General features: G+C 42.5%; 1 protein-coding gene across 1 annotated transcript; it reads right to left on the minus strand.

Annotated features, from left to right (window-relative positions):
- Positions 1-11152: 11152 nt before the first annotated feature.
- On the minus strand, positions 11153-14490 carry LOC134216042 (protein toll-like). The gene has a single exon (XM_062695091.1). It carries the CDS (start codon positions 14439-14441, stop codon positions 11229-11231), a length of 3213 nt encoding a protein of 1070 aa, XP_062551075.1. The 5' UTR covers positions 14442-14490; the 3' UTR covers positions 11153-11228.
- Between the last annotated feature and the right edge of the window lie 8223 nt (positions 14491-22713).

Below are 22713 nucleotides of genomic sequence, written 5' to 3' on the forward strand. Positions count from 1 at the left end.
TATATACTACTTAGAGTTACTTAGATGAAAGTAATAAAGCTTATGTTTAATAAACATTTTTGACTTAAATTATAATTCTACGCCATTATTAACTGGAAAAGTTCTTTTCTACGAAATGGTGTAAGTGAGGAGATAAAACTTTCTATCTATTAACATAGGTGTACAGTGGAAATAATACATTCTTTAAATGAACGGTAATGGTTTATGGCAAACACAGGAGGTAATGCCTTCTTAAAATGACAACATTTGCCAAGTATAAGGCAAACATAGGAGATAATGCCTTCTTTAGATGAATGCATTTGTTCAATGTAAGGTAGACAGAGGAGGTAATGCATTTTTCAAATGAACGCATTTGTCCGTCTTAAGGCGAACGGAGATGATAATGCCCTAATATATAAGGCAAAGAGAGGAAAATGGTTTAAGGCGAACACAGGTGATAATGCCTTCAGTAGATAAACGCATTTGCCCGATATAAGGCGAACAGAGTTGATAATGCCTTCTTTAATGAACGCATTTGCCCGGTATATGGGGAACATATAAGATAACACCTTCTTTAAATAAATTCGTTGGCCCGGTTTAAGGCGAACAGAGTTCATAATGTCTTCTTTTATTGAACGCAAATGCGCCCGATATAAAGCGAACAGAGTTGATAACGCTTTCTTCAAATAAATGCGTTTGCCCGGTTTAAGGCAAAAAGAGTTGATAATTCGATGAACACATTTGCCGGATATAAGGTGAACAGAGTTGGTAATAGCTTCTTTTAATAAACGCATTTTTCGATTTAATGTGTACAGAGATTATAACGCCTTGTTTAGATGAATGCATTTGCCCGATATAAGGCGAACAGAGATAACACCTCCTTTAAATGATTGCGTTTGCAAGGTATAACGAAATTATTCCTGCCATGCCATGAGAGGAACAAGCATATTCGAAGAACAGAAGAGATTTTCTCATTCTAGGGTCTTGTCGTCATGCCCTTCTTGTCACAGTAAGGTTTATCCCCGGCAAATTTCAGAAGCAACTTTTTCTACCCCTTTACTCTGTTTAAATACATGTTCGCGAGCCGTCTCAAGCCCAGTCGACGTGGGCTGAAATTTTCTCGAAATTCTCACATCAGCTTAAACAATCTTCAAAGGTAGCACATGATATGTAATGGGAGTTTTTGGACCAAGAACTAATCGTTCTATACTGTTTTCAAACAGTTCGAGCTAGATGAAAGGAATCGCGAGTCCAACACGATGAACCTTGCAAAAGGATCGAAAAATAAGTAAGGATCCACGACTCAACTGGAGTCACCCTGGTATTGAATGAGTCGTAAAACAAGTAATAATCATTCACATGAATTATTAATAAATTTCTATTGATTAAATTTTTTTCAATGAAATAAACCATAAACTTGAAATCAGGACTAATGGGGGTACTAGCTCATTCAGGGTAGTGTCCCACTCGAGGTGATAGGTGATGACATTCATTCGGGTAATGGCGTTCGTAGTTGTGGCCTTTGGGGTAATGGCATTATGGGTAATGAATATATGGGTAATGTCATAGAGTCGAAATGGTTCCTTTTTTATATTCAGGAACTTGCTTGGTTCAAGACACGGGAAGATATTTCCCTTCTTTCAAAAGGTGCATTTGCCCGGCAAATTTGCATTTGCGACGGCAAGGGACGATATGATTTCTTCCTTCAATTCAGGTATTAGCTTAAGGAAAAGGAAATAATTATCCCTTCTTTTAAATGAGGCATTTTCCCAGCAGAAGCCAAAGAGAATATGACTCCTTCTTTTAGTTCAAGAATTTGGTACGCTCGGTTCAATGCAAGGGGAAATATGATCGTTTTATGAAAACCGTTTGCTCATAAAAGGGAGAAATGGGCAAGTTTTCTTGTCTGCCCTTACATGAAAGACAAAATAAGCCACTAATATCAATTTCATTTAATACTGATCTATCTTGCTGGTAGGTGCGTCAACATTTCAAATGGTCCCGTTTTGACAGGAAGCTTCTTTATTCTTAACTTGTCACGCCATACAATTTCGTTCTCAATTATCATGTATTGCCCATATGAAGGAAACCACGTAACTGCTCAAATAAGCTCAAATAAAAATTATGCCAAATGACCTTATGCCAAACGACCATTATGCCAAACGGCCGTTATGCCAAACGGCTATTATGCCAAATGACTTTATGCCAAACGACATTATGCCAAACGGCATTATGCCAAATGACTTTATGCCAAACGGGGTACAATCGATGTAGCAGTTCAGTTGCCGGACCCTGTAGTTCGACTGAGATATTTGTTCTTGTCTTCTGACTTATTCAGTTTGAAAATAATTCACACGGGTTCACATTTGCATTGCCCGACGTTTCGGCCATCTATAAATAAAGATGTTGAGTGTATGAAAAACGGCAGACATATTTTCCCTTGATTATTTATTTATTACCAGACTAAGGCTGGAGTGGCCTGTGCAATAGAAAAAGTCTTCTCCATTCAGGTCCATGGCTACACGTCGTCAACCACGCAGTCTGCGGAGGGTTCGCAAATCGTCCTCCACCTGATCGATCCACCTCGCCCACTGTGCACCACGCCTTCTTGTTCCCGTCGGATCGTTGTCGAGAACCATTTTCACTGGATTACTGTCCGACATTCTGGCTACGTGCGCTGCCCACCGCAGTCTTCCGATTTTCAAGTCGTGAACGTTGGATGGTTCTCCCAACAGCTGATGCAACTCGTGGTTCATTCGCCTCCTCCACGTACCGTCCGCCATCTGCACCATAGATGGTACACAGCACTTTCCTTTCGAAAACTCCCAGTGCGCGTTGGTCCTCCACGAGCATCGTCCAGGTCTCGTGTCTAATGAGCGTTTTGTAGATTGTCAGTTTGGTACGGCGATCGGAGCGTCTTACGGAGTCCAAAGTACGTACGATTTCCAGCCACTATGCGTCTCCGAATTTCTCTGCTGGTATCATTTTCGGCAGTCACCAATGAGCCCAAGTACACAAATTCTTCTACCACCTCGATTTCGTCATCACCGATGCAAACTCGCGGTGGGTGGCTCACATTGTCTTCTCTTGAACCTCTTCCTATCATGTTCTTCGTCTTCGACGTGTTGATGACTAATCCGATCCGCTTGGCTTCCCTCTTCAGTCTGATGTAGGCTTCCTCCATCTTCTTAAAGTTACGTGGCATAATATCTTTGTCGTCGGCAAAGCCAAATAGCTGGACGAACTTATTGAAAATTGTACCACTCGTGTTAATCCCTGCTCTTCGTATTACCCCTTCCAAAGCGATGTTGAATAGCAGACACGAAAGACCATTACCTTGCCGTAACCCTCTGCTGGTTTCGAAGGGACTCGAGAATGCCCTTGAAACTCGAACTACGCACATCACCCGATCCATCGTCGCTTTGATCAACCGTGCCAGTTTATCCGGAAATCCGTGTTCGTGCATTAGCTGCCATAGCTGGTCCCGATCGATTGAATCATATGCGGCTTTGAAGTCGATGAATAAATGATGTATTCGCGGCATTTCTGCAGAACTTGACGAATGGCGAACACCTGGTCCGTGGTGGAGCGTTCACCCGTAAATCCCGCCTGGTACTGCCCCACGAACTCTCTTACAATTGGTGTTAGTCGGCGGCATAAAATTTGGGAGAGTTCCTTGTAGGCGGCGTTCAGCCATGTGATTGCGCGGTAGTTGCTAAAATCCAGCTTATCGCCCTTTTTGTAGATGGGACACACGACACCTTCCATCCACTCCTGCGGCAATACTTCCTCCTCCCAAATCTTGGTAATGACCCACTGCAGCGCTCTAGCCACCCAAGTAACATTCATACAGCTCTTTGGCATTCGATGTTATTTATTGTGGTTTTATTATGGCAATTGGCTTGCTCTCCAGTTTTGATAAAGCATTTACCACGCATGAATTATGATCCATCTTCAAGCTGTTGCCAAAACTTTTTGTGGCAGGTTATAAATTCCGAATACTATGAAGTTTTAAATATGAATTTATTATAGCAGACCTTGCCTTGATTAAACCTGTCTGGGAAATATCATTAAAACTGTTTGGTGTTTGTTTTATTTGTCATGATGAAATACTTCTTAAACTCGTTTTGTAACTGTAAAAGTTACTTTCACCTTTACATCAGATCAATTGGCATTTGTGCTTGCTATATAAAGAGTAGGGTGGCTCAAATTAGTATGGGAAAAACTTTTTTCAATTTTTTTGATGGGCCGCCCTCTTATTCGGTTCTATTTGATGCCCTGATGCTCTGGACAAAATTTCAGCCAAATCGGTCAACGTTTGGGCAGTGCTAAACTCGTTGGAAGTTTATATGCAAAAATGTATGCAGAAATATCCCAAAACAGTGAATTGCAGTTGGACGGCACAACTTTCGATGAAGAACTATGATACTCACTCAGATCTTGAAGAATTTAATACAGAATGCTATGCAGAAAACCGCGAGAAGATTCGAGTTTGTCCGGCTAAGTTATTAGCATTTCTCTGAAGTGGGGTTTGAGCAAATTTCGTTTCTTTTACCATTGCAAAGAAATAAATTCACCCCTACAACACTCCAGTAAAATACTAATATCTTTGCCTAAAAAACTCTAATCTTCTCGCGGTTTTCAGCATAACATTCTGTATTTAATTCTACAAGAACTGAATGAGTATCATGGTTCTTGATCGTAAATTGTACCGTCTAACTGCAAATCACTGTTTTTGGATATTTCTGCATACATTTTTCCATATAAACTTCCAACGACTTTAGCACCGCTCAAACGTTGACCGATTTGGCTGAAATTTTGTCCAGAGCATCAGGGCATCAAATAGAACCGAATAAGAGGGCGGCCCATCAAAAAATTTGAAAAAGTGTTTTTTGAGCCACCCTAATAAAGAGTCTTATAAAATCCAAACTCTGCAGCTCAGAAAAAAAAAATCAAAACCAAAAAAGTGGGAAAGTGAAGACGAGTAGTAAGAGCAGAATCTATCATTTTTTCAAAATAAATAGCTCTAAAACATCACCACGCTGCTTGCTTACTCATAATATGCATGCAGACAAATTTTCAGCTTTATTAATCACCTTGATATAGAAATTTTCATTCCCGAAATCGCGAGGTGACAATTTTTTATGAATGAAAGATAGAAGGAAAACACGGTGCGTAGACCCGCTCCAGTCACTACAAAAAATACACTTTTTCCGTTAACGGTGGCACGGAAACATTTATTTATGGGTCCAACTGATAAAGCGCCGTCACCACTAGTAGAGTACTTCATGTTTTACTTACGTGCATCAATGATCAATTTGAATTCTTTACCCGTAACTTCTATCCATGCCTTCTGTTTTTTTTTTGTTTGGTAAACTTGAACTGTCAAATTTACTCTAGTTATGATCACCATATATGTCGAAAAATGACCATTCAGCATTTGTAATAGTCATTCGAACCTTCATACATGCCCTATCTAACATTATGATTTTATGGTTGATTTCATCGAAGCAAAACAATGTGAATAAATAGATGGCGAAAAATCATTTCGGATGCCATCGCCATAGTTTTTTTTCACTGCACATTAGGAGAGAATTTGAACAATTAATTGCATATTATTCGGCAACTCGGCCGTACGAAAACCATTTTTTTTTTGTTAAATATCTTGGCTGTGCATATGCACAGCATATGTTTCGAAATGGACAAATTGATATGAAATTTGCGAAAAAGAATCCACGTGTCTTGGAGGGACTCGAACCCTCAACCTCCTACTCTCTAGATAGGCGTGATAACCCCTACACAACAAGACCACTTAAAGGTCACGTTTGCGGAAAAGCCATCAGAATCCGAGTACCAACCTCCACCGCGGTTAGCTCTCTTTTTTGCAAATTGAATATCTTTCGGATGCTTGATTTGCCCAATCTCCACATTTTGCTTTACTGTTGTATATCCACAGCCAAGCGAGTGCACATTGTTTATTAAACGAGAGGATCGCACTCCATGCCCCCAGCAACGGACTGGGCGGGACGGTATAGAATGCGAATTCAATCGCACTCTGCTGTGCCAAAGGCTTGCTTGGCTAAAGCATTTGATGAGTTTGATTGCCTTTACGTAAACGGTCGCGTGTACTCAGACGACTAATGACGGTGAAAGACCGACACTTGATTACAATTAATTGCATATTATTCGGCAACTCGGCCGTACGAAAACCATTTTTTGTTAAATATCTTGGCTGTGCATATGCACAGCATATGTTTCGAAATGGACAAATTGATATGAAATTTGCGAAAAGAATCCACGTGTCTTGGAGGACTCAGAACCTCAACCTCCTACTCTCTAGATAGGCGTGATAACCCCTACACAACAAGACCACTTAAAGGTCACGTTTGCGGAAAAGCCATCAGAATCCGAGTACCAACCTCCACCGCGGTTAGCTCTCTTTTTTGCAAATTGAATATCTTTCGGATGCTTGATTTGCCCAATCTCCACATTTTGCTTTACTGTTGTAGGGACACGGCAGGTATTTTCGTCCATCGTCATAGGGGCTAAAACCATCGAAAGCAACATCCATTCGCTAGAGCTCCACTATAGCAGAACGTATCTCCTGAGCTTAAGATTTGATACGAATGAGTTTGTCAAAAAAGTGTCTCCTTTATTGGTTTTCGAGACTATGACGAAAAGACGAAAATACCTGCCTTAACCCTATATCCACAGCCAAGCGAGTGCACATTGTTTATTAAACGAGAGGATCGCACTCCATGCCCCCCAGCAACGGACTGGGCGGGACGGTATAGAATGCGAATTCAATCGCACTCTGCTGTGCCAAAGGCTTGCTTGGCTAAAGCATTTGATGAGTTTGATTGCCTTTACGCCTTTACGAGAATTTGAAATGAAATATCTATTAGTACTGCATTACATTTATGATTTTATATGACATTTTAAAACATATCAGCTGCAAATAATAAAACAAATTAATAATATGCAATTACCAGATTTTTGTTTTTGTAAACAGATAAGTGCAAATTTAACATAAATTTATTTTTCAAAAAATATTTTTTAAAACGGGGTTTACTGAGAGCGCATCAGTTATATCGGAGTTTCGCACCATATGACGCAATAAATTTCATTTGGCACCAAAAATTGAAGCACCACACATCAAATCTGCTTCGAATATTTTTCTCGATGATTATGAATATTTCATTTCAATATTTGATTTTGGCATTTCATGGATTCATGTACAATAAACTTTAATTTATTTTGTTGGGACTGAACGTATTTTATTATTTCATGTGAATGTTTGCATAAAGCTAGATCTAGAGATCACCGCAGGGATCAAGATTAAATGGCTTAAAAAGGGTTTTAAATGGTGCCAACTGTCTTTTAGAATGGTTTACAAATATATTACGAAAGGTTTTTGGTGCCTGATTCGTATTCGTGTTCAGTCATATTCCGATCTTGAAACCCGTCTTGCATTTACCCTTCAAAACCATTTCAAGAGTGGGCCAACTAGGCAGATACTACTCTTCAAGAGGTTGTGGTGTAAGCGATGAAGAATAAAATGCATTGACTATGGTTTTATTGTTGTAGGATTCAAATACTCTTGCAGTAAATCATAAATCTAAAAATGTTACTTGGGCAGTGCCTCACCACCGCGGGACGGTGCACCGTGTTTTAATAGCTCTCCTGGAAGTTGTTCATCTCCTATTGTTTTTGAGTCGGTCGATATCCTCCTGGATTTCCTGGAGATTCGGAGCCGGAAGTCGTATGTCCTGCGTGCATGCTTATAGGTTCATTTCCATACCGTTACCGTTGTCTGCCACATTTCCATTCAGGTGTTCTTCGTAGTGCTGCCGTCACCTTACGCTCGTTCGTAAGAAGATTCACGTTTATGTCCTTACACATATCGGGCTGTAGCACGTGGCCCTTACGTGAACGGTTCAACTTCTCATAGAACTTTCGTGCGTTATTAGCGCGGTACAGTTCCTCCGTCTCTTCCCGAGTAGACGAAAATAGCTCAATAATATCAAATGTTGATAAGATAGCAAAATGAGATATGGACATGATTGATATAAGAGATAAAAGATCAGACGATAATATCAATATTTTGCACTAAAATATCATGAGAAGATCAAGTTATGCTATTTGTAATAAGTAATGAATATCATGTGCCATTAATTTGTTCTTATCCATAGCAAATATTGATATTTAAATGATATTTCGGTGCAAATTTTTGATATTGTTGGCTGTTCTTTTATCTCTTATATCAATCAAGTCCATATCATGTTTTGTTATTCTGTTCATGGCTTCTGCCCGGGTTCACGGTCTCGATCTTCCTGCTGGCGCTTTTTCCTCCGGAAAATCGAGTTTTGTCTGTTCCGTGCCCGTTTGTATCATGCCTCGTTCGCCCTCATGCGGTTTTGCAGCAATTTCGCCCATGCTGCATTCTTCTCCTCAACTAACTGCTCACATTAGCCGTCATACCGTCATAGTCGTCATAGTCGCCGTCATAGTCGTTTCTCTGATCCGGAGCCACAGTACCTAGTGCAGCGGTTGCGGTGCTTCCAATGGCGAATCGAATATCTCTCCAGCCATCTTCAAGCTGTTGCGCGTAGTCTTGGGCTAGTCTACCTGCTTGTAGCCGCCCAATGTTTAGCCGCGGCGGACGACTCCGACGCGTGTTGATCACCGTCGAAAGTTTTGAGCGCAGACATACTGCAACGAGGTAGTGGTCGGATTCAATATTCGCTCAGCGGTAAGTGCGTACGTAAGAATTTACCGTCGATTAGAACATGGTTGATTTGGTTTTCCGTTACTTGATTAGGTGATTTCCATGTGGCCTTGTGGATATCCCTGCGGGGGAAGAAAGAGCTTTAAACTACCATTCCGCGGGAGGCTGCAAAGTTTATGCATCGTTGGCCGTTGTCGTTCGATACGGTATGCAAACTATCCGGTCCGTTGACCGGTCTATACATTTCCTCTCTTCCTACCCGAGCAGCCATGTCACCGATGACGATTTTGACGTCCCGCAGTGGGCATCCATCGTATGTCTGCTCCAGCTGTGCATAAAAAGCTTCTTTCTCGTCTTCTGGTCTCCCTTCGTGTGGGCTGTGCACGTTATCCTCAGCTTGCACATCCTTGCATTGATTGGCTGCCACCCAATCACACGATGGCGCATCTTTCCCAGCGCTTTGAAGCCGGTTCCCTGCTCGTTGGTGGTGCCACAGCTTCGGTAGAAGGTAGCCGCTTGATGCCCGCTGTTCCACACTTTCTGTCCTGTCCAGCAGATTTCCTGCAGCACTACGGCGTCGAAGTTGCGGGGATGTAATTCATCGCAACCAACCTGTTCCAAGCCTCCAATCGTGATCCCTTATTCGTCGCCTAGGTCGTTGCCGATTGTATCGAGTCCTGTCTCGTCAGAGGGCCATCGTGTCAGGGCTGTTTAGCGTCCCACCTAACACCAGGACTTGGGCTTGTGCGCTTTGAGCGCAACACGGTCACTTTGGTGGAGCCTACTTGCGGATACATGCAGCTTTTATAAAGGTTTAACAGGGCCCACTGTCAAACCCCACCACGTCCTGGGCAAGTCCCACAACTCGCAGATGGCCTGGGGAAGGATCGTCAAGCCCTTGGACATAGTTCCTGCTGCCTCGGGCTACAATGTGTCAATGTGTCATATACAAAATGCTCATAAGACCGATAGTGCTCTACGGACATGAAAGTTGGACCATGCTCGAGGAGGACTTGCAAGCACTCGAAGTTTTTGAGAACGGGTGCTTAGGACCATATTCCGCGGATAGCGATCCTGCGAAGATGGTGTCCACTTCCGACCCGGTTGGTACAAGAAATCAGGGAGAGTAGCGAGCGAGATGGGTTGACCAGGTACAGAACAACTTGGCGAGCGTGGTACGCAACCATGGAAAAGACTTGGCGTCGATGAATTGATGTTATCTGTTAAGATGTAAACTAAATGAATGGAATAGAATTAACTGAATCGATTTGGTCACACAAGTTTGAATTCAACGCAATCGACGTCGCCTTTGTCTTTTCCGATTATATCGAGTCGTATTAATCTCTTATTTCGTTCGTAATTTGTGGTTTTAGATGCGGCTTGTTGGGCCCGCGCAAGCCTCCTGTCTCGACGGATGCCCGTCGTGTCAAGTATGTTTAGTGTTCCACCTAACACCAGGAATTAGGATTTGCGGACCCTCCGCAGACTGCGTTTATCGTATGTGTTTATGTGTTTCGGAATAGCAAACCTAATAAAAAAAACTAACATGATATGGATTATAAAGTTAATTGGAAAGTAATTTCTTGTAAAAGTCTAGAAGTGAACCAGACCCACATATCCCCTACCAAAGATGGTCGCATGATCAACTGCTCTCCTCATCGCAGTTTAAATGAAACGCGCTCGATTAATTCGATTAGTATTATAAGGAACATTAAAATATTACTCAATCTTTCCTACTCGAATGATTGTCATAAGAAGCATTTACAACTCTGTTAGCTGAATAATTTTATGTTTGTTACAGTCCTTCTTTGTATAGCGGCTATATAATTGACTTTAAATCATTAGAATAAGTGAATTGTAAAATGATTCGATGAAAAGAGCAATTTCATAACTGTCAAATAAGGGAATAGATAATCCAGCCTTCGGCCACTGTGCGTTGTTTGAAGAATCACACTGGCCAGCAATAATATGGTCAAATTAGTTTTGATACGGTGATAACCGTTCCGTAATGTTCCATTCACCAACCAAGCCAACGATCCGGGCAAGCGCGTCTCTGTCAGCCTTTATTCGCCGGGGGCTCATTAGAATTGAGATGTTCAACTAGATATGGTGGCCTTTGAGGCTGGGTGCAAGCAAACAGACGATTATTGTGAGCCTTTTCAAATTGGAATGATTGAGTGATGGGTATCATGCCTTTGGCAGTGGGATGTTATTCACGGCGAACTGATCCGATGATCAGTTTGGTGATTTATTATTGAAAGTATTTGGTTGGTAGGAATTTCGGGTTTCATCCGTATACGGCAGTATCAACATTTCATAAATGAATCAACTCAAATCAATCAAATATCAGTAATTAGTAATAGTTGTGTCGATTGTTGTACTGTACATGTTCTGAATCAAAAGAGTATCTTTCGGAAAAGAAACATTTAGCCTATCATTTCTGTATAATTGTTTGTTTATTAATCATATGTATCGCTTCTTGTCAAACTATTTTCGTACATCTCCGAACACAATCATTCAATTAAACTTCACTTTCCTTAGTTATTATTATAAACAGCTCATCCAAGTACCTGCTGTCGATAATGTTTATACCCTCGAAATTATTTGTTCCGTCTAGTTCCTCCATCGAACTGCCCAACGAGTGGCTCAACATCGGATTGATGTACCCACGATGCTCGTCATACGCAACTATCTGTGACTTCGAAACATCCTGTCGGTCCTCTAGCAGCCCTATCTCGTAGCTTCTTGCACATCGCACTTTCTTTAGGCCTCGAACGTACGGTGGATGTGGCATCGCGTACTGCAACCGATCCCAGAACCACGGATCTCCCCACCTTATGTACGTATTCATTCGCAGATATGCCTTCAGGTCCGCATCCAGCAGTTCGATGTCGCCAAAATGCTCGTACATAATCACAATCACCCGGGTACGTCTTTCGGCGATCGAATTCAAGTGTGCCGTCCGGAACTCCATCCGGGCCCATACCGATTCCAGAAAGCTCTTCGACAGAACCACGATCGTACGGCGGGACTCGCTGATGGATCGATCTATCTGTTCGGCGATCAGCTCTCCGGGAGTCCAATCCCGCATGTGCCAGCACGTTCGAAAGTTCATCGGCGGTTGCTCCAGGGTCGGTACCAGATGATTCGCAACGAAGTCTTCGTCGTGGTGCGAGTAGGATATGAATGCATCGAACCGTTTGTCCTTGTCCAGTTCCTGTTCGGTTACCCAACATAGCAGCAGGTTCCGCTTGAAGAGCCATATTTTGATTTCATTGTGGTAAGCAAAACAGATGGAAGCGCAAATACCGACGGATAGCCCTAGCAGAAGCACACTGAGGCAGACCGCGATGATCATTGTCCAGTGATCCTTGCAGAGATTGCTTATTGAGATGTTCGCGAACCGTTCGCCGTTTGGGCATGTGATGTGGTTGGTATCGATAATCAGGTGAAAGGTCTGCTGGACAAACTCCAGGAAGTGCACTGAACTGCAGTCACATTGCCAAGGATTTGAACCCAAATGTAAGCGTTCTAATGTGCGACTTTTGTTGAGATTTTGGATGGTTTCCACATCTAATGTCGTTAAACGATTTAGGGAAAGGTCAAGAATACGAAGACTATCCAGAATGGACGTGTTTTGCAAATTGGAAATTAAGTTGTTGCGCGCGTACAGTTTGGAAACTGCTGACAAACCACCCGATGGTAACTCTGTAATTTTGTTGTTTTCAATGTGCAGCTCGACGAATTTGTACTCAAGCTTGTTCGGATGCGGAAGATCCGGTATTAGAACAAGTCCGCGACTAGAGCAATTGACAATAACCGTAAGGTCGATTGGTCGCTTAAAACAGTGACACTCTGTTGGACAGATTGATTTGTTCAACGGACAAGTGAGATCCTCGGTTGAAACATCGGAAATGTCTACCAATTGGAGATTCTCTGGCTCAAAGCAATGTAAATTGTTCGTAACAAAGCGAATTCTTTGATTGGACAGTGATTGGTGATTTTGAATGTATTGGACGAACGATAACATATGGCAGCTGCAATCTAATTCGTTACCTTCAAGATTAACCAAGATTTTTCCAGTCTTGCTGGTATGCTGCAATGATGACGGAGCTGGGAAATCGTTCATATCGACTACAGAAATTCGATTGTTTGAGAGATCGATACGAATGTCGCGAGATATAAAATGTAGATCGAGATACGTTAACCGAGTGAATTGATTGAAGCTCAGATCCAGCTCACGGAGGTGAATTGTATTGAAGTTCCAGTCGTGTAGAATGACGTCAATGCTGTTGTTCTTAAGGTTCAAAGTGCGTAAATTATTCAGATACTGGAATGGGGATTTCGTGTTGCTTCCAGAATACTGCAAAAAGTTATTTTGCAGGAAAAGATTTTGCAGATTCACTACTTCGGAGAATGCAAGCAAGTCGATTACTACAAGATTGTTGTTCTCCAAGTGGAGCTCAGTGAGTTTATCCAAGGATGAAAAACATTTCGTGGAAATGTTATGAAGTCTGTTGTATGATAAATCAAGTATCGCAAGTTCCGATGCATTTTCCAGTAGCTTGTCTGGTAAAAGTTCCAGCTTGTTATTAGCTACGTTTAAATTCTTGAGTAAATGTTGATCTCGTAACAATACTTCCGGGAGGATTCGAAAATTATTATAGCTCAAATCGATATGAAGGAGCGCCGAAGAGCCGAAAAATATTGAACTTGGAATTTCAGAAAAACCGTTTCGACTAAGAATCACACTGGTCAACATCGGAAGATTCCCAAGAAAATCACTTGGAAGAATCACAATCGGTATGTGATTGTTGATCATTTTGAACTCCTTCAGATAATGATTGGAAGATAACAATCCTGCCGGGAAGCTACTAAAATTGTTGAATCCAAGATTCAACGTGGACAACTTCTCAAACCCAGTGAAAACATCTTTATCCAGGGAATCTATCAAATTGACTGATAAATCAAGCTCTTCGAGTGACTCCACTCCATAAAATGTTTGCTTATTAACCGTTCGAATTTCATTATGCCATAGGTTCAAATGGCGGAGCTTTGACTGTTTTTGAAGAAATCCTGCCTCCAATTCTGTAATCTGATTCGCTCCCAACTCTAAAATCACTAAATCTGTCAAATTCTGAAAAACGTTTCCCAAGCGAGTTAAATTGTTTCCACGCAAAACCATCCATTTCAAACTGTGTAAATCCGCGAACAAGTCCGGTCGTATATGATCGATTCCCGCACTAAGGAACAACTTTTCCAGATTTTGCATCCCGGCAAAGTGTGGTCTGAGCAGCTGCACTGCGGAATCCTTTCCGTAGCTTTGATACCAAAAATCCTTCACATTTTTCACTCCAAGAAAACTCACCAGCTGAAGAATCGATTTGTCTTCCGGAAGCGGACAGTGAATCACTTTCACCTGCGTTGTGTTGCCCGCCTTCAATGTTGGTAAAGCGCCGAGATCGTGTCGATCATAGCATTGCACTTGAGCGTACGCTTCTGGTTTGATCTTGACGATGATTTCAGGATTCACAATCGGACATTGGATCTCGTAATCGGTAATTGCGTGCATGCAACTACAATCGTCCGTGGGGTTCGGCTCCGGACACGAAAACTTAGCACTTTCACTGGCAATGGGACCCAGCAGTTCTTCACCGATGATGTAGTCGAGGTGTTGATCGGCGAATACGTTAAATATATTCATGATGATGTACAATACGATGAAGCATTTCATGGCGATCGTTAAACTTAAATTGTCAACTCCGAAGGATAAATGAAAATTGTTCACTACTTTGATAAAAGTAGATAACTTCATATAAATACAGAAGTTGGTTTGTACCAATGGCAAACTAGTGTCTACCCGTTACAGAAGCAATTTCATCTACCTCCCAATTGGGTACGAATCTACCCACATCAATGAAAACTTCCGTTGGAAGCAGTTTGGTTTGGACTTCCCCATTTCAATGGACGCTGGAAATTACCCGATTAGACAATTCATAAATCATTTCCCCATTTTACATCAATACACGTTGTTCAAAATTACCATGTCGCAGCTGACAGCTATTTTCGACAACAAATTTCTTCCCATTTTTATTATCCATTGTTGTGCTGTTGTCTTACGAAGACTGCGCGGTCCATCATCGGCGTGGTCATTTAACTTGTTAAACGCACATCATATTTTGTCATATTTTATGACCCCCTCGGACGCTACGACGTGTTGCAGTTCGTTATCATATTGTCGCCTCGTCGGATTCTGTCGAAACCCTCTTCCGTCTCCGCGGCTTACATAAGCTCAGTTTCAGATTCGGACGGAAAGTGGGTGATTGTTTAGCACGTGCCACCATTATAAGGGGTCGAACATTTTACGATTGGCTCATAAGTAGCACCTTTCTTGTACGGGGCTTTGCGCGATCATGGGGCAACACTTGGCAGGATGACACCGCGCAACCAGAATCAAAAGTTGAATGCACCGAAGTGGCATTGATGGAGAGTTATTTGAATGCGTAATAATCGTTAACTGATGGTGGTTATTGGTTATTGACGCAGTATTTCAATGGAAGATAAAGTAACGTCGTAAAATGCATTGACAGTGCATTGAACGGTTCCAAATATTTATTTGCTGGTAAATGTGGATAAAAGATGATTTTTTGGTTCATCGGTTTAGAACATGAAAATAAGCTAACAGGACAAGAAAAATGTCCGAACGTTTCGATTCAAAATAAGTTGAAATTGATTTAGCAATACTCTTCGTTTCGTAGCCGAATTTAATCAAATAAATATGAAGATCCTATTAGCCTTTATGCGGCCAACAAAAAACACACATGGATGACCGACAGGATTTCTCCCTAGTAACATTTTGGTTTTATGCTGGTTTTATAATACTCTTGTAGAGTAAATTATGGTCTTCAAGAGCGTTATAAAACTTAAAATGTTACTTGGGCTGTGTTCCCATGAATTGATATTTTCATAAGTTGAACAACTTTCAACCGATATAGATAATTTTGTTTTGGAAACAGAAAATCATATACTTTTTGTCCGCTCTCGAGATTTACCCTAGTAGCACAGTTTGGAACGATTTGGTTGGACCAACTCTTATGCAACTGGATTTGGTCGCATATGAGTCACAGTGACTGTTATGTGACAAGTGTGCTACTCGGGTACAGCTTTTGTTCATGGTTATATAAGAAATCCTTGAAGTAAGGCCTAAGAGTCTAGCCGTGTAACCAAAGGCCTTTCAACCAGTTTCAAATATGCTATATGCTCTTTGCGGTCCTTACAATAGAAGGTGTTCACAGTAATCGATACTTCTACTTCGAAGTAGAATCGTATAAAAGCATCGATACCACTATATACATAAAATATACATAATATACAATTGAAACATACATTTCTACATAACTAAGTTACAATTAATCATGCTAATGGGACCGAATTTGGCATGTGGAAATAAACAGGAGTTTTTCCCCTTTCAGAATACTTTATCGTCTCTCGAGAGAAAGAGGTTTCTGAAGGGCCGAATGAAATCGAATTGCAGAGCAAACGTCAATTAATTTTGGGTGAGACGAAGCTCTGCGGTTCAGCTAGTATCGATACTTACTTGTACCATATGAATGCTCATAGCTTTAAAATAAAATTCAAGTACGGCTATTTGGTCATTGTCAAGTAATCAACCTATGCCTAGGGCTGAAAGTCTCCTTAATAAAGACAGAAAAAAAAATAATCAACCATAATTCATGTTGGATGGAACACTAAATAGTCCTTATAATGAAAATTAAAAACATTACTATTTGTCCGTCGATTGTCACTTTGTAAAATCCCGTTCCACTTCGTGTGGCTTCATTCAAGAGTCCTGTAGGGTAGGGTAGGGAAAGATTGTACATCACGTTCTCATGTTCTCACATGAGCATGAGCATTATGACCGCACAATTCGTAGTTAGAACTTGCGAAATTGTACAGAGAACACAATAAATGGGGCTTGGGACTAGCTACCCATTCTCAATGTACACGTTTCGGAAGCTCAAATATCTAAAGTCAATAACGGCGCCAGCCACGTCCTTACGTCCGCGTCATATAGGAAGGGAAGGATTGTTAGTCCGACTCTCGTTGCTATTAGAGACCGAGTATACCTCTGCATCTCACGATTGTCTTGGGATTAGACCTGTGCGCCGCCGCCGACACTTATTGACGTACATACGCCGGTTGGATCCACGCCGCCGAATTTCATATTTCACGCAGATGTTTGGCCAACACAAAAATCACATTATGCAGTGCGTTCGCATCTGCCGAACCAAGGCAACCTATCAAGCATTAATTACAAAGCTATTTTATCTTTAGCAGATTTGTTTACTTTTATCCCTGTCACTTCAACCCGCTTTGGCGTGTTAAATGTTAGGTCATCCAAAAACTTCTTGGCTACAGATCTACAAATCAATTAGCGTGGCGATGAACTTCTAACCTCATATGTAACTTCGTGTGGAATAACCTCATTTTGGTCGCATTGGGTGGTTCATCATCTTTTTAAATGTTTGAATGTTACATATCTTAATAGGTCCAGTGCTTACAAACGCGGCTACGAATCAACACCATAATGAATGTTGGATTTGGATTCCTAGTCTCGTAGGATTTTTTTTAGCTTCCCTGGGCATGGAGTATCATTGTGTTAGCCTCATGATATGCGAATGCAAAACTGATCTTTTGGCTTCTGGAGCTGGAGTACGATGGGGCACGTGACCCACCAAATAAAACATTTCCTTCACTCTTCTTTGTTATTGCTAGAATGGTTCTGAGAAAAAAATGTTTAGATTTATTTCGATCAACAGTTCCCAAAGAAATTTATTGTTTTTTTTATCTTGCGTTTATTTGGAAGGCTCAATTGCCATTTGGCGTTACGGAGCCGGATTTTTTTTTGTACAACTCATTTTACAATTTCTGCTAATCTTCTAATAACTAGAGTTAGTTTGGGTAGCCTACGTATACGCGGCTGACTCGTGGTTAGGGATTACTTGGTTTTCCTTAAATAATCTCCTAAATAATGGCTAAAACAAATAGCACACCTCCTGAGAGATCTCCGGAGATGTTAGCTAGGATCGTTGAATGGCTGTTCCCGAAGCATGATTCACCAGACTGGCCTGATACACCGTATGGGTCGGTTGACGTGGTCCCGTTAGTGACTATCGAAGAGCTTATCGAAACCGCAAGAGGTTTAAGCTCAATAAGGCGCCGGGTCCGGATGGTATTTCGAACCTGGCCCTTAAACACGCGATTCTTGCCGCTCCAGATATGTTCAGGAGCTGCCTCTAACGTTGTCTGGATGAAGGAAACTTTCCAGATCGTTGGAAACGACAGAAATTGGTGCTATTGCCCAAGCCTGGGAAATCCCCGGGAGAACCTTTGGCATAGAGACCGATTTGCCTCCTCGACGGAGCTGGTAAGCTGCTTGAGAGGGTTATTCTGAATAGATTTTCGACCTATTCCGAGCGTACTGGTGGGCTATCAAACAACCAGTATGGCTTCCGTAAAGGTCGTTCCACCGTCGAAGCAATTCGATCGGTAACGGATACGGCCAAGATAGCGAGAGGTTGGGTAACTGGGTAGCTACTGCTGACTCCCTGCACCAATTGAGACTTCCGGATTACCTGTACAGGATAATGAAAAGTTATTTTCAGAATAGGGTGCTGATATACGACACGGATGCTGGTCAAAAGTCGATCGTAGTGTCTGCGGGTGTTCCACAGGGGTCGATCCTCGGACCGGTTCTGTGGAATATTATGTACGACGGAGTATTACGCTTAAGTCTCCCGGCCGGTGTGAAAATAGAAGGCTTCGCGGATGACGTAATGCTAGAGGTAACAGGAGACACTCTCGACGAAGTCGAACTGAAGGCTTCATACGCGATTGGCAGAGTGGAGGAATGGCTCAACTCGAGGCGGTTGTCCCTTGCACACCACAAGACGGAAGTCGTGGTGGTGCATAACCGCCATGGGTTGCAGCAAGCGAGGATAAGAGTAGGGACCTGCACAGTTAACTCCGTGAGGTCTCTCAAGCATCTGGGCGTGATGATCAACGATAAGCTCAATTTTACGAGCCACGTCGATTATGCATGTCAGCGGGCTTCATTGGCGATAAAATCTTTATCACGAATGATGTCCAACAGATCGGCGGTGCATTGTCAAGTTCGTAGGTTGATAGCGGGCGTAGCATTGTCTATCATCCGCTATGGCGTACCAGCATGGGCCGTAGCACTAAAGGCCGAGTACAATGTAAAGAAACTGATCAGAGTACACCGGCTGATGTGCCTACGTGTCGCGAGCGCATATCGCACCATATCATATGAGGCGGTGTGCGTTATAGCTGGGATGATGCCTATTGACATACTCCTAGAGGAAGATGTGGGGTGCTACAACGAAAGGGACTCGGTGCAAGTGCGACGTGTCAAGAGAGCAGCCTCGCTGCTCAAATGGCAAAGAGCATGGGACACCGCAGTCAAAGGTCGTTGGACCCACAGACTGATTACGGATGTGTCCAACTGGGTCGATAGAAAACATGGTCAGGTCAACTTCCACCTAACACAGGTATTGTCTGAACATGATTCCTTTAAAAAATTCCTACACAGGTTTGGCTTCGCAGATTCTGCGGAGTGTCCAGAATGTGTAGGTGAGGTAGAGTCGGCAGAGCATGTGATGTTCGCATGCCCGCGATTCGAGGTAGAACGCAATGCCATGCTGCTTGTTAGCGGTATGGATACAACCCCGGACAACCTCGTCGAGAGGATGTGCCGGGAGGAAGTTATATGGAATGTGGTGAACACAGGATCTCAACAGATTATGTCGAAACTGCAGCGGTGGTGGCGTCTTGAACAAAATCAACGAATGCAGTAAGGGCACCTGTTATGCAGTGAACACTTTGCTCACCCCGACAACCAACATGTCGCGGTTGGGCTGCGGGGACCTCCATATGTAGATATAGAGGTCATTGCGGTTCATGCGCGGTGGTTGTTGTCGGGGTGGTCGTCTCCAACGTGAGATTATGATACGAACCGCTAGGTTACTATCATAGCTTGCGATCGACGGGTTGTGAGGTTACCACCCTTGGAGTCGATGTGTATTAACGTCAAGTACGTTAGCATAGGCGTGAGCGTTCTCAATAGTTCAATAGTCCCCCCTGATGTATTGCTTAATTGCGGGCCGGGAGTACGGACTGGCGAAAGGGTTTTGGTTTTAGTGGGTCGGGTAACATACCCATCCCCACACTACCTGAGTTAACCTCCTCAGGTGTCTGGATGCAGATTTCCGTTTATCTCCAGGAAGTCCTGGAGGAAGTTCTGAAGGAATATCTGAAGAAAACTCTTAAAGCCTTGAAGAATTTCTGAATTTATCTCCGTTATAATTTCTGGAGGATTATCTGAAGAAATCTCTGGAGAAAATTCTGAAGGAATTCTTGGAGGAATGCCCAAAAAAAATCCTTAAGAAATTTAAGAATGTCGGTAATTCCTTTAGGAGGTCATTTGGAAATTGCTCTAGGAATTCGTCCTAGAGTTTTGAAAGGAAATGGCGTTGGAAATTCCGAAAGAATTACTAGATTAATTTCCGAGGGAATGGAATACCTGGAAAAATTCCAGTGGAATTGTTGAAATAATTTTCATTTCATTTATTTAGTCTACATCTTAACAGATAACACTGAATCAACAATTTGACGCCACAATATACGGTTCGAGGCCGCATCTCTCCATCCTCGAATACGCCAAACGCTCGCCAAGTCGTTTTGCACCTGGTCTGCCCATCTCGCTCGCTGCGCTCTACGTAGTCTCGTACCTGCCGGATCGGAAGTAAACATCATCTTTGCAGGGTTGCTGTCCGGCATTCTTGCAACATGCCCTGCCCATCGTACCCTTCCAACTTTAGCTACCTTATGGATACTGGGTTCGCCGTAGAGCTGGGCGAGCTCATTGTTCATTCTTCGCCGCTACACACCGTCTTCTTGCACACCGCCAAAGATGGTCCTAAGCACCCGTCTCTCGAATACTCCGAGTGTTTGCAAGTCCTCCTCGATCAATGTCCATGTTTCATGTCCGTAGAGGACAACCGGTCTTATTAGCGTCTTGTACATGACACATTTGGAGAGGTGGCGAATCTTTTTTGACCGCAGTTTCTTCTGGAGCCCGTAGTAAGCCCGATTTCCACAGATGATGCGCCTTCGTATTTCACGACTGACATTGTTATCAGCCGTTAGCAAGGATCCGAGGTAGACGAATTCCTCGACCACCTCGAAGGTATCCCCGTCTATCGTAACACTGCTTCCCAGGCGGGCCCTGTCGCGCTCTGTTCCACCCACAAGCATGTACTTTGTCTTTGAGGCATTCACCACCAGTCCAACTTTTGTGCAAATGTTCGGCCGACAATGTCCATGTCATCCGCGAAACAAATAGATTGACAGGATCTGTTGAAAATCGTACCCCGGGTGTTACACCCGGCTCTCCGCATGACACCTTCTAGCGCAATGTTGAACAACAGTCACGAAAGTCCTCCACCTTGTCTTAGTCCCCGGCGCGATTCGAACGAACTGGAGTGATCGCCCGCAATCTTCACACAGTTGTGCACACCATCCACCGTTGCTTTGATCAGTCTGGTAATCTTCCCAGGGAAGCTGTTCTCGTCCATAATTTTCCATAGCTCTACGCGGTCTAAGCTGTCGTATGCCGCCTTGAAATCAACGAACAGATGATGCTTTGGGACCTGGTATTCACGGGATTTTTTGAAGGATTTGCCGTACAGTAAAGATCTGGTCCGTTGTCGAGCGGCCCTCAAAGAAGTCGGCTTGATAACTTCCCTCGAACTCATTGTTGAAATATATTTTTTTTTTATTCATATATTTATTTGGTAGGCACTCTGTGTTCTTAACCGCTACTGTTCCGTGATCTACTGTGGTATTCTGCTGCACAGAATCCACACAGAATATATTTTTGATATCCCTAATTCGTTATTGTTGTCGTTTGCCAGTTCATCGCATCGTGAGTCCATTGTGTCCATTTGTCCCGTATTGTGTATCCAATGATCGTTGCTTTGTTCGGTTGTCATTTATCGAGGTACGTTGGAGGAATGCCTCCGAGAAGAACAGTTTTGTCAGTCGTCATCAGGCAGCCGTGGCAGTTAGGCGCGTCTCCCAAAACGCCACCGTACGAACTGCGCTTCCGGCGACTGACAAGGGTTTTTTTGGAGGGGCTGGGAATCGAACCCATGACCATTCGCTTATAAGGCGAACGTGTAGCCAACTACGCTACGGGACCCCCCTCTGTTGAAATAATGTCCAAAGGAATTTTGTAGAAATTTTCAAAAGTATGCATGCATGTATGTTGTTATCCATCATCCACCCTGGCTTGAGTCGTGCTCTGCATGCGGCTCCACCCAATAGTACAATCGAATTTAATTACCATTCTGCTTTCAATGGACTTCTGTGTGAAGTGCAAAAAACGGAGGTGGCGGACTCTTAAGCAGATACACTTACACGAAGCCCACGGGATAGAAAGAATATCCTTCCAGCAATGTAATCAAACAGACTAATAAATAGATTCGCAATCCTTTTTGGGCTTTCCGAAAGATGGTTTCTTTGAGGGTTACGTCGAATCCATTACAACTGTGGGGAACCGTACCAACCTACATAAGTAGAAATTATTAAAAGTATTCCAAAAAAGAATTTCTGAAGGAATTCCTGATGGAATGGTCAGAATGAATCTAATAAGAATTTTTGAAGGAATTTCCAGAAGAATTCCTTAAGAAATTTCTTAAGGTCCTAAGATGTTCCGAAGCAATTCGTGAAGGGAATTTTAAAGAAAAGCCTGGTTTCATTTGTGGAGATTTTTTTTAAAGGACTTCATGAAGAAATTTTCGATCGGATTCCTGACGGAGTTTTTGAAGGTATTTTAGAATAAGTTTCTTGATGACTTACCGAATTATTTCCTGAATATTTTTCCTAGGGAACTATTTAAGGTATTTATGAAAAAAAAATCTGTA

This window comes from Armigeres subalbatus, chromosome 1 (genome assembly GCF_024139115.2).
Source record: "Armigeres subalbatus isolate Guangzhou_Male chromosome 1, GZ_Asu_2, whole genome shotgun sequence".
Classification (NCBI taxonomy): domain Eukaryota; kingdom Metazoa; phylum Arthropoda; class Insecta; order Diptera; family Culicidae; genus Armigeres; species Armigeres subalbatus.